Below are 12,989 nucleotides of genomic sequence, written 5' to 3' on the forward strand. Positions count from 1 at the left end.
ACTCTTAATTGAGATGAAAATGCTTCATTAATGTTTACACATGCAAAATATCACACACGATTGTCTGTGTGGATCTCTAAATACCATTTTCTTGGGCTCTGAACTTTTCAATTTGGAAATTATGGGGTGAGGGCAAGAAGAGAAGGTGAGCAATGTTCTTCCTGTTCTCTCTAGTTCTAACTGGGAAGTCTCTTCTCGGGCCCTATCCCTTGACATTCTGGTATTTTTGTGTGGTGCCAGGGCCTGACAAAGCACCGGGATCTGGAGGATGCTGGCTGCCTCCAGCCCAGGATCGGATGGCTCTCGTGCAACCTTTCCGTAAGCACGTAATCAACTCGAAACCAAACTGGCAGCTGTGGGTGATGTGTGGTTGGGTGTTCGTCCGGGTTGGCACCCCCGTTAACTACCTCTCTCCCCGGTCAGCCTGCTCTTTACAGCACTCTTACTTTCGGCTGATGCAGGCTTAAGGAAACACTAATCACTTCACTTCTCTGAGGACCAGTTTCTTGTCTTTCAAAATGGAGAATGAGCGGAGTAATGTATACGAAGTATGAACTATGAGAATCTCGATGTGCTCTATCAGTACAGATCCCTCCGACTCAGCAAATAATATCCTGCTTTAGTCAACTTTTGATTATTCCTGTGATCAGCAATGTTATTGAACGATATTTTGCTGAAATTTCACACATGCTAGTCATTCTTCAAAAAGTCTCTTATTCTAATTATGAAAGCTTCATATGCTCATTATAGAAATTTTAGGAAATACAGAAGAGTATATACAAGCATATGCTTGTATTATCACTAAGTAGAGATAATGTCTCTTGTTATTTTGATACTATGCATGTGTATCATCAATTGTTAATTGTAAGCCACACACACCCTCCTACACTGGACATAAAAACTTAGAGAGGACTGTTCTATCAGTTGATATATTGGTTTAGAATAAGCAGCAAGGAGAAGTGGGCTGAGTTAGGGTGGGATGATGTCAAAATCAGGGCCTCAGCAGTTCCTACTTTATAAAGTCAATATTCAAAGATCAGACCCACTCACAATCAAGTAAAGGTACAAAACCTAGAGCAGCTGTCACTATGGATTATCACTTATGCTGTTCTATTTTGTCAGCATGAAGACCAGGCAAGTGAAACGGCATGTTTTCCCCAAACAAAATAACAGGTTTACTGCCTAGGACATAGGTAAATAATGTCTAATCCAATTTATCGTATGTCTGCCTGATCTGATTTTCCCTGCTTTTTAATTTTCCCCGTCATACTGAGATTTCCCCTGAATGTTATTTTTCAAATTCTGCTTTTGGATCTCAGATGTGACAATTATCTGTTCTTTATCAGATCAAAAAATTGATCCTTCTACCTCCAAACAGCTCAAAGCTACCTAATGCCACAATAACCTGAAAATACATCAACTTTAGGTTGTTGCTTTTTTACATTCTCCTTTTAAACTAAGAGCAGTTATTTCTAAAGGCTGAGAAGCTGGTTAAAACATGAACGCAAGCCTCATGTACTTCCAGTCAAATATGGAAGAACAGAGGCAACAACATGACCAACGCACCAAGAAAGAGGTGAGGAAAGAGGATGCAGCCAGGAATGCATGCTTCCTCTGAGGAGGACAAGCGCCCAGCTGAAAACCGAATGCAGCAACAGGCAGTCGCTAGGATGAGAGGGGAAGCGGGCAGGAAAGAGAAAACCACCTTGAGAATACTCTTCGTGCAGAATACCTACCTTCCTCTTTGTCATTAACAAGAAAACTTTTTATTTAGTCAAAGTCATGGTGACACAAGTTTTTGGAAAGCATGGCAATTAGAAATGGAAGGAAGTGGAAACACTAATATCTTGTTGATCCTTCCAGGTTTTAATGAGCTGTCTTAAGGAAGTTAAGTATTAAGGCCAGGAGAAATGATTACATTAATTGTAAGCACCATTAATCAAGGCATTAATTGTAAATGCATATAAAAATGATCAACTAAATTGCTCAAATAAAGCTTCAGAATTTCTGAAGGAAAATTTAAAATAAAAATCTGAGTAATTTCCTCAAGATTTAGGTTAGTAAATGTCAAAGTCTCTCTGACAAGTCCATCCCACCACAGGATGGGCAGAGATGGAAGAGGAGAGGAATAGGGGTTTAAGCACTAAATTGCTTCCTTGGAGAGGGTCCAGGCTCAAACCAGCTATTGCTGGTTGGCACTACCCTTTTCCTCATAGTCAATAGACCATATCCACACAAACACTTGCAAGTCAGACAGACTCACCTGAGTGAAAAGGAATATAAGTTTTATGAGCCAAAAAAATCTTGACTTTTAAGTGGTCAAATTATAAAAATCAACAGTAACGAACAGGACCAAACAGACCTGTTTTGAAATAAAGAGAAATCTGAGTTTCCTTCCATGGACCACAGAATAAGGTGGTACCAGAACTGGAAAGAATTTCAGAATTTACCAAGTAAACTTTCAATCTTTACAGCTAGAAAAACTGAGGGTCAGAGAAATTAAATGATAGCCAAAAATTAGTTTCAATTTTGATACTTGATAGGTTTTAAAGCATCATTAGTATTTCTTAAGCTTTTACGTTTAAGCAACAGCAAAAGAAACTTATAAATGATCCTTAACTGTAACCACTAAACTAAGAGGTAACTGTTAAATCTTAAAAATCACCTAAAACTGCCTTTCCAAATATTATGAACTCTTTAAAGACTCCTGTCTATACATCTGCCTTAACAACCTTGTATGTGAGTAAAACAAAAAATGTCAAAGTTCAGAGATAAATGAAGTTCTACTGCCATTTAAATACAGAATTTATTAACTAGGAAAGTACAGAATTAATTTGAAAGTAATGAAGTAACCAACCCACTCTTTCCTTTCATTTAAATTGGAGGTGGGATGGGGGCAGAATTATGGCTTGTAGGCTAAATCTGGCCTACCACTTGTATTTGTAAATAAAGTTTTGTTGGAACACAATCATGTGAGCGCATTCATTTACATACCGTCTACAGCTGCTTCTATGCTACAACAGCAGAATTAAAACAGTTGCAACACACTATATACGGCCCATGAAGCCTAAAATATTTATTATTTGGCAATTTACAGAAAGAGTTTGCTGATTGCTACTCTAAATAATAGGACATAATTAAAAATTTCAGTTTTGGAGTCAGAGGACCTGGGTCTGAATCAATGGCAGGTGGCTATTTGTCAGGCATAAAATTTTAGGCAAACTATTTAATCTTTCTGTGACTCAGTTTCCTTATCTTTAGCAAATGGACACACTAGTCCTTAACTTAGAAGGCTGCCGCAAGAGTTACACTCATGGAGGTAAAGCTGTTATCCTAATGTCTGGCAGGTAATGACCAATCAATAAATAGTAATCAGTATTAATAAAGACTGGAGAGTTAAGTCACATTTATTCTTAAAACCTGCTTAATAAAATGAGTGTCTCTGTAAAAAGCAGGGTAAAGGCAAAGGTTAAGCCACTAATTAACAAAGTTTTGTTTGCTTTTGGTTTACGGAAGACAGAACTAATAATGCACTTTGGGATCCTGACACTCTTTGAGCTAAAAACTCAGAAAGGACTGTGATAAATGCTATCACAGATGCTTGAAAAGCTCTAGATTTTTAAGGCTCAACTGTCAAAACTGAACATTAAGAGACTAAAATCCTGTTTATTTCCAAACCTAAAAATGAAACCCATGGCTGCTTCTAGCACAATGCCTTAGGCATGAAAGGTACTTAATAAATTTTTGTTGAACTGAATGGCCAACTCCTACTTCATCCAATGGCCTTATAACCATTTATAGAGGCAAACACTTGTTTGCTTCTGGGTTTAAGTGAGATAGCTTTATTAAATTAATAAACTAAATGTGCATTTATTCATACCTGTCTAAATTTAGCTCTTGCTTCTTTTTCCTTCATTCTTCCATGTGCAACCAAATAGTCAAACACTTCACCTACAATTGAGAGAAATAAAAGTAAGCAGTGGTCCTATTACTTCTAAGCATTAATGTTCCTATAAATTGAGGATGTTCCACACTTTTAGCAATGCTTTTATTTTTAAATTTAGATATGAAGACAAACAGAAATATGTGGAATATGAACTAAGCTAGCCTTAAGTTTAACTACAGGCAAAGTTCATCAATAAAATCTTTAAGTCAAAGCAAAGCTTTCACGTTAATTCTCATATGTTTACATTGTACAAAACTTGTTTTAAAAGTTGTTTTCAATATTCCTTAATAAAAACTTAGCAATGAAAATTTAAAGTTAAATGTATCATTTATTTGTGTTAAAAGAGGATGTCTTTACTGTAGGATTATGACAAAAAAGCATTTCCTGAATACATTCATTCAACAAATATTTATTGAGTGCCTACTAATTGCCAGCACTGTTTTAGGCTCTGGGGGAAATAAAGCAGTGACCAAAGCAAAGACCCCTTCCCTATGGAGTTCACGTTCTAGTAGGGGGGAAGACAATCAACAAACACATGAATATGCAGTATGTCAGATAAGTATGTGGAGAAAAACTGGAGAAAGAAACAGGAAGTACATTTCCACATGCAAGCGTTTGCTGAGCGCTGAGAGGGAGTGGACAAGAGAGTCAGCTAGAAGAAAGGTTCTGGGCAGAGAGCAAAGAATGAGGAGGCCACATGGCTGGGAAAGTGTGAACAAGGGGATGGGAGATGGAGGATGAGCAGAAATGGGCAGGAAGGGTGAGGCCATTAAGAATCCTGCAGGCTTTGGTAAGGGCTCCTTTCGAAGGGAGAGGAAATGGATGGCCTCTTAAAAGGATCCCTCTGACTGCTGGAGGGAGAAGAGGGCTGGGCCTGGGGAAGGGGCAGACATACCCCTGGCGGCGGTGCAACAAGCAAGACAGGCATGAGGGTGGCTGGACCTGCAGGGGTGGTAACTGGGGCATGCAGGACACAGAGTGTGTAGGCAGACACCTGGGAGGTGCTTCAGACAGGATCAGTTCCTCAGGGAAGAGGGGTAACGCTTCAGGGAATCTTTTACAATTGACAACTGCTTATCAAGGAGGAATAAAAAAACAACATCACTGAAATCAACAGAAAAGAGTGGTGATTTAGCAAATTACATATAAAATGTGTTTGGGAAAGGCTCATGTCTCCTTCAGACAAATAAAGAATGTTTCCATCAGCTTAGTGACAACATTCAACTAAATATTTTATACTTAAAAAAAGTTTATTTTCAGAATGTAAATATTTTTAAGAAAAAAATCATTCTAAATTATACATTAATCTCTCTGACCTTTAAACTTTTAGCCCTAACTCTTGAAAATTTTTAAAATGATGGATGGGCATAAATATTTCAAGTTATCACTTGACCATATAATAATCTTTTAAAAGGAATTACATATTGTTAATTTATACAATTCATTTAACTACGATGAATTATTAAGTTAAACATCAGCTCAGTAAAATGCCAGCATTTTCTAAACCTTTCTATTTGCAGAATAGTATACGATGTCAAAACACATGGTTAAAAAGTAAAAACAACTAAAGATGTGTCCATATCATATGGGAAAACAGTTCTGACTTTTCAAAAAAACTAATGGATTACATGATCATCTCCATAGATGCTGAAAAAGCATTTGACAAAACTCAACATCCATTCATGATAAAAACTCTCAACAAAATGGGAATAGAGGGCAAGTACCTCAACATAATAAAGGCCACATATGATAAACCCACAGCCAACATCATACTTAACAGTGAGAAGCTAAAAGCTTTTCCTCTGAGATCAGGAACAAAACAGAGATGCCCACTCTCCCCACTGTTATTTAACATAGTACTGGAGGTCCTAGCAACGCCAATTAGACAAAACAAAGAAATACAAGGAATCCAAATTGGTAAAGAAGAAGTCAAACTGCCACTATTTGCAGATGACATGATATTGTACATAAAATACCCTAAAGACTCCACTCTAAAACTACTAGAACTGATATCGGAATACAGCAAAGTTGCAGGATACAAAATTAACACACAGAAATCTGTGGCTTTCCTATACACTAACAATGAACTAATAGAAAGAGAAATCAGAAAAACAATTCCATTCACAATTGCATCAAAAAGAATAAAATACCTAGGAATAAACCTAACCAAGGAAGTGAAAGACCTATACTCTGAAAACTATAAGACACTCTTAAGAGAAATTGAAGAGGACACTCAACTAACAAATGGAAACTCATCCCATGCTCTTGGCTAGGAAGAATTAATATGGTCAAAATGGCCATTCTGCCCAAAGCAATATACAGATTTGATGCAATCCCTATCAAATTACCAACAGCATTTTTCAACGAACTGGAACAAATAGTTCAAAAATTCATATGGAAATACCAAAGACCTCGAATAGCCAAAGCAATCCTGAGAAGGAAGAATAAAGTGCGGGTGGATCTCGCTCCCCAACTTCAAGCTTTACTACAAAGCCACAGTAATCAAGACAATTTGGCACTGGCACAAGAACAGAGCTACAGACCAGTGGAACAGAATAGAGACTCCAGACATTAACCCAAACATACATGGTCAATTAATATATGATAAAGGAGCCATGGACATACAATGGGGAAATGACAGTCTCTTCAACAGATGGTGCTGGCAAAACTGGACAGCTACATGTAAGAGAATGAAACTGGATCACTGTCTAACCCATACACAAAATAAATTAGAAATGGATCAAAGACCTGAATGTAAGTCATGAAACCATAAAACTCTTAGAACAAAACATAGCCAAAAATCTCTTGGACATAAACATGAGCAAGACTTCTTCATGAACATATCTCCCTGGGCAAGGGAAACGAGCAAAAATGAACAAGTGGGACTATATCAAGCTGGAAACCTTCTGTACAGCAAAGGACACCATCAATAGAACAAAAAGGTATCTTACAGTATGGGAGAATATATTCATAAATGACAGATCCGATAAAGGCTTGACATCCAAAATATATAAAGAGCTCACGCACCTCAACAAACAAAAAGCAAATAATCCAATTAGAAAATGGGCAGAGGAGCCAAACAGACACTTCTCCAAAGAAGAAATTCAGATGGCCAATAGACACATGAAAAGATGCTCCACATTGCTAGTCATCAGAGAAATGCAAATTAAAACCACAATGAGATATCACTTCACACCAGTAAGGATCGTCACCATCCAAGAGACAAACAGCAACAAATGTTGGCGAGGTTGTGGAGAAAGGGGAACCCTCCTACACTGCTGGTGGGAATGTAAATTAGTTCAACCATCGTGGAAAGCAGTATGGAGATTCCTCAAAATGTTCAAAATAGAAATACCATTTGACCCAGGAATTCCACTTCTAGGAATTTACCCTAAGAATGCAGGAGCCCAGTTTGAAAAAGACGTATGCACCCCTATGTTTATCGCAGTACTGTTTACAAGAGATAAGAAATGGAAGCAACCTACATGTCCGTCAGTAGATGAATGGATAAAGAAGATGTGGTACATATACACAATCGAATATTATTCAGCCATAAGAAGAAAACAAATACTACCATTTGCAACAACATGGATGGAGCTAGAGGGTATTATGCTCAGTGAAATAAGCCAGACAGAGAAAGACAAGTACCAAATGATTTCACTCATCTGTGGAGTATAAGAACAAAGAAAAACTGAAGGAACAAAACAGCAGCACAATCACAGAACCCAAGAATGGACTAACAGTTACCCAAGGGAAAGGGACTGGGGAGGATGGGTGGGAAGGGAGGGATAAGGGGGAAAAAAATGGGGGCATTACCATTAGCAGACATAATGTAGGGTGGGGGTTACACAGGGAGGGCTGTACAACACAGAGAAGACAAGTAGTGATTTTATAGCATCTTACTATGCTGATGGACAGTGACTGTAATGGGGTAAGTGGGGGGGGACTTGGTGATAGAGGGAGTCTAGTAAACATAATGTTCCTCATGTAATTGAAGATCAATGATACCAAAGTAAAAAAAAAAGAAAAAAGTAAAACTCTACTGTAACCAAAATGATTTACGTTATACTGCAGAATTAAACAGAATATGGCCTCAGTAGTTTATAATTTCATAAATTCAGTTCACTTCTTATTTGATGAGTATCTTCCATGTGCCATGCATTGTGCTAGAGGTAGGGAACTTGCAAAGATCAAAAATAAAAGCTTCTGCCCTCCAAAGAAAATGAGACAAACATATAGTCCAAAAACGACAAAGCTTGCCCAACCTCAACCCAACCTCAACCTTAAAATGAGAGTCTGTGAAAGGTAAACAGCTCTGTACACGCATTTCAGAAAAATGTCTACATTTGTACAACCTTGTAGGCAAATAATTACTAATCCTTAATCTTTACTTTAAGGAAAATATAAACATATACACTTATGTAACCACCATTTCTGGTCTTGGGAAAGATACATCAACGACCTTAAAATATGGTAAAGTAAACCATCCCCACATGCTGTACACAGTTATTTCCAACAGGCTAATGCACTGATATATTTAAAATCCAAGTACCTGGAATAAACAAAATGTGATAGACACACACACACAGGAATATTACTCAGCCTTAAGAAGGAAGGACATTTTGACATATGCTACAATACAACCTTGAGCACACTATGCTAACTGAAACAAAAGGACAAATACTGTATAATTCCACTCACATGAGGTCCCTAGAGGAGTCAAATTCACAGACAAAAAGCAAAGTGGTGGGTGCCAGGGGCTGGGGGAGGGAAGTTCCTGTTTAGTGGAGACAAAGTTTCAGTTTGGGAAAATAAAGTTCTGAGATGAATGGTGGTAATCATTACACAACAGTGTGAATATACTTAACGCTACTGAACTGTAAACCTAAAATGGTAAATTTTATGTTATGAATATTTTCCAATAGAAAATCCAAGTACAGTATTTGGATATTATCAATTAATAATGCTAATAGTGAAACACTTCACAGCAACCCAGAGAACTGCTAAGAGCATCTTTTCTTATTCTCTTCCTAGTGTATTATGACTCTGGACGTTAAATGAAACCTTAACAATTATCCATATGGACAATGTGGTTATCTACTATAAATAAGGAAAAACAATACATATAAATTTCTTACCTCCACTTGCATACTCCATGATTAGGTAGAGTGTTTTGTCAGTTTCAATGACTTCAAATAACTTCACTGGGAGAGGGGAGAGAAGAGAAAAAGAAACAAATGTCTGTTCACACAGTCAATGTAACATAAACTATAACTACAAAAGGTAACTTCTTCCCTATTAGGAATTTTAATAGCTGGCTCTCTTAAAAGTGCTTTTAGGGAATTGTAGTTGTATTACAATAACAGAAAAGATTTTTATGAGAGCACGAAATTCCATAAAAATACAGATTATTTCTGGGTGCTGAAATGATGTGACTTCAGTATGCACTCAGCGGCCTATCAAGTTCCTGTCCTCACGTCCTCTTCTCATTGTCCTATATTATATCTCTATTGACTAGCTGCCCTTCCAGAAGCTCATCCTTTTCTCCTTAGGAAAACTGTTTTTATTTCACATTCAGCCTGCAGGAATTGCTCAGATCTACTCTACCCTGCGAGTTTCAGTCCATTCACTTGTCATTATATTTAATTCCAACCGAGACTCTGTTGCTTGGGAAACATCACAATTCTCAGAGAACAAGGTTCCTTTGTCACTTTTTTGAAGGCAGAGATGGAAAAGAGAAGGAACTACACTGCAATTAGTTGAGAAGAACTTTTTTTAAAAGAAGTATTTTCAATGAGTCAGTGTGACTTTGCTATAGTAGTCCCGTTACAGACAGCAATATTTCTAGTATTACTAATTCATAAGCCATAACAAAATCAGAAACATGTACATTTTTAAATGAAACTGAATTTCTGAGCTGTCATATCCACTTTATTTTGATAATATGTATTTTAAATTAAATGTACCAAAAATGTGGTGGTGGGGTGCTAGTGCTAGTCTCTTACTATTGCAGGCTATTTTCTGATGTTGTCAGAGTATTAGACCAAACAGTGCCTAGCATAGTATTTAATATAAGTTTGTTGAATTGAGAGATGAAATTCAAATTTTTAGAAGTTTAAATCTATTATCAAAGATATGTCATTTAGTAGTAAGCAGAGAGAGCTCTAGTCAGGGTACAACTTAAGTAACTAAAAAACAAAATAAATATGTTCAAGTTAGCTAGTTCTAGGCAGTAGTGATAAAATGTTTGTTTGGTAAAAGGTTGAAATCTGAAACCCAGAGTTGGCTAGCTGACCCCAAAAGTTTGAACTGAAAAGTGAAGAAAGTTTTCTTCTCACTATTGTTATTTTCCTTTTCTCCAAACATGTACTTTGTTGATTCTAAGATAGACATTTTTTCACATTTTAAGTAGTATCACCAGTAATAGGATGATGGCTTGGTAGCATTTTTTTCTTAGCAGTACACAGAACAGCAATGATGATGGCTTGGATTGGTTTAAATTGGGTACAAGCTTTTCCCCTCCTTCCTGCGGTTCTGTTTTATTCTCCTAGTGCCTCAAGCATTTTTGATAGGCTATCATCCCTCCCTCTTCCTAGAACTGATTTTGATAGTAAAGTGATAAAACTGGCTGTCTTGAGAGCTACTACACTCTTGAAATAATATTTTTGGACTGTAGGAGCTATCACTCTGTGGAAAAGCAATTACTTAAAAAGAACTCTATTGTGATATATGTGGGATTAAAAGTTTTCACTGATACAAGGTCAGTATTGAGTAATTTGCATAATCTATCTTTTCCCTACAACTATAATGAGGGCAGGACCATGACCTTCCCTCATCTTTAAATCCACTTCATCACAACTAGCACGAAGCTATGCACATAGGTGACACCAAACAAATGTGTGCCGCACAAAACAATTCCTATCAAAATTTCATTAGATAGGAAGTACCCTACATCTCTTAAAATATGATTCAATGTATAAGTCCTTTCTTAGAAACACAGTCACAGCAAAAAGTGTTGTACCTTTGAAAATCTTCAGACTGACTTATTATAATTCCCTTCTCCATCTATGAATTAATACAATTGTTATTTTCTAATGTATAAAACAATCAGAAAATTATAATCTGATTACAGACGTTTCTACTGCATTAAAGCATTAAATTCTGCATTAAAGCATTAAATTCAAATGTTTACTATCTATGCTTTTAACCTATCTTTAGTAACTGCAGAAACACAAATGATCAACAATTTATAAACATATTTTATTAAAAGTCTACCTGGGCTAGGAAGAGGGAAGGAATTTCCTGGCACGCCTAGAATTTGTTTAGCTTTATGAAAGACTTTCAAGAATGCATTTAGCCCCAAAAGTACTTAAGAAAGCAAAAGTACCTATGTTTGGATGATTTAAAATCTTCATTATTCTTACTTCTCTGAAGAGCTAAAAAACAAACAGACAATCCCCCCAACATAGATTATTAGACATTTTACTTCACTGTTGCAATATAAATTAAAATTTTCTTTTAAGTAACTGACTCACGAAAATGTTTAGTAGTCCACATCAAAAACTAACATGAAAGTCCAGGGTGACTAAGAAGTAGCTTTATAATGTAATATTAAACGCTTAAATTTTATCCTATGAAAAGTAGTTTGTGATTAAACTTAGTCTGATTCAGTACCTACCCAGGGGCTCTAATCCTGCAAATAAAACATGTATAGTCCAGTCAACTACATCATGCGTGTATTAGATTGGTAATTTCAAGTAATTCCATGAGATTTTTAACAAAATCACTTTAGGAAATCCTCATTAGAGAAGGTAGGTAATTTAGCATGAGGGCTGCGGCAGACTGTTCAATTAATGGCCCTACTGAGTCTCGCCTTACATGTTCACACTTTAGTACTGGCTGTGTGACTTGATTTGGCCAATGGGACATTATCAAATCTGAAGCAAGCAGAGGATGAAATGCTTGAGCATCGGGGCTTGCTCTCCTGGAATGATGTTGCCATGATATGAAGAAGCCAGTCTAGCCTCTTTGAGGATGAAAAACTATGTGCAGAAACCCACTGATCCAGCTGGGTGCAGCTCCCAACAACTTGTCAGCTAAGTGCTGCCACACAAGTGAACACAGGGAAGACCATAAAAAAACCCACAACAACACTCAGTCAAGACCAGCAAAGCTGCCCAGTCATCACACAGAATAAGGAGAAATATTAAATTGTTGCTGCATAAACATATGCTGTGAATTCAGAGGAGGGTCATGGCATTACCGCATGGGCTAACACAGAATCTCAGAGGCCATCTTATCCAACCCTCTCGCTGACAAGTAACCAGAAAAAGAGTGAGAGAAAAAGATCTTCCAATGTCCTGCTATCTTTCTCTGGGGAAATTTGGCAAGAACTAGGCCTCCGAACACCCAGAATACAGCACGGCCTACAGGAGGCAGGGACTGGGACGAGCACTGGAAGAGGAGGAGCAGCTGGCTACGTGGCAAGGATGGCAGGGCTCTCACTGCGCTTGTCCTTGTTCGCCACAACTAATCTACAACTGAATCAACAGCTGACAACCGAGAGCATGGAGAGATGGACATGGATAAATCTGACCTACAAACTGAGCTCAGAACTTAAAAACATGGAATCAGATGAATAGCATTCTTATCTAGAATACTGGATAAAGATCTCTAAAGGCAGGGGTTTTTATGTCCAATGCAAATGCCTCCTGCTGCTGCGGTCATTCCCACAGTTTATGTTCTGGGATGAGAGGAGAGCTACCCCGACAGCCACTCAGGCTTGAGCACTTCTTCTTAGCTTTCCTGTCAAGCAACATAGAAATCCTATTTTCCAATACATTACAGTTGAATTTGTGGCTATAATTTGAACCTCCCAGTTATTTCCACAAGTGTTAAATTAGAAGAGCTCCAAGCTGGATACAGTGCCAACCCAGCTGAGCACACCCCATCTAGAAGAAAACCCCAACCATGGCCACAGCAGCCTTCGCTCACCCCTCCAACCTCAGCTGAGCCGCCCCAATCCCTTTCAGCTGTTAACAAC

General features: G+C 37.6%; 1 protein-coding gene across 18 annotated transcripts in view; it reads right to left on the bottom strand.

Moving 5' to 3' along the window:
* MARK3 (microtubule affinity regulating kinase 3) overlaps window positions 1-12,989 on the bottom strand; it is a 92,763-nt gene that overhangs the window by 36,562 nt on the left and 43,212 nt on the right. For all 18 annotated transcript variants that reach the window (XM_073241787.1, XM_073241790.1, XM_073241791.1 and 15 more), the window contains 3 exons: window positions 11,334-11,382; window positions 9,085-9,150; window positions 3,881-3,951 (listed from right to left, as the gene is read on the bottom strand). In XM_073241787.1, the coding sequence (XP_073097888.1) occupies window positions 3,881-3,951; window positions 9,085-9,150; window positions 11,334-11,382 (186 nt within the window). The remainder of the gene's footprint in view (window positions 1-3,880; window positions 3,952-9,084; window positions 9,151-11,333; window positions 11,383-12,989) is intronic.

This window comes from Manis javanica, chromosome 8 (assembly GCF_040802235.1).
Source record: "Manis javanica isolate MJ-LG chromosome 8, MJ_LKY, whole genome shotgun sequence".
In the NCBI taxonomy this organism is placed as follows: Eukaryota; Metazoa; Chordata; class Mammalia; order Pholidota; family Manidae; genus Manis; species Manis javanica.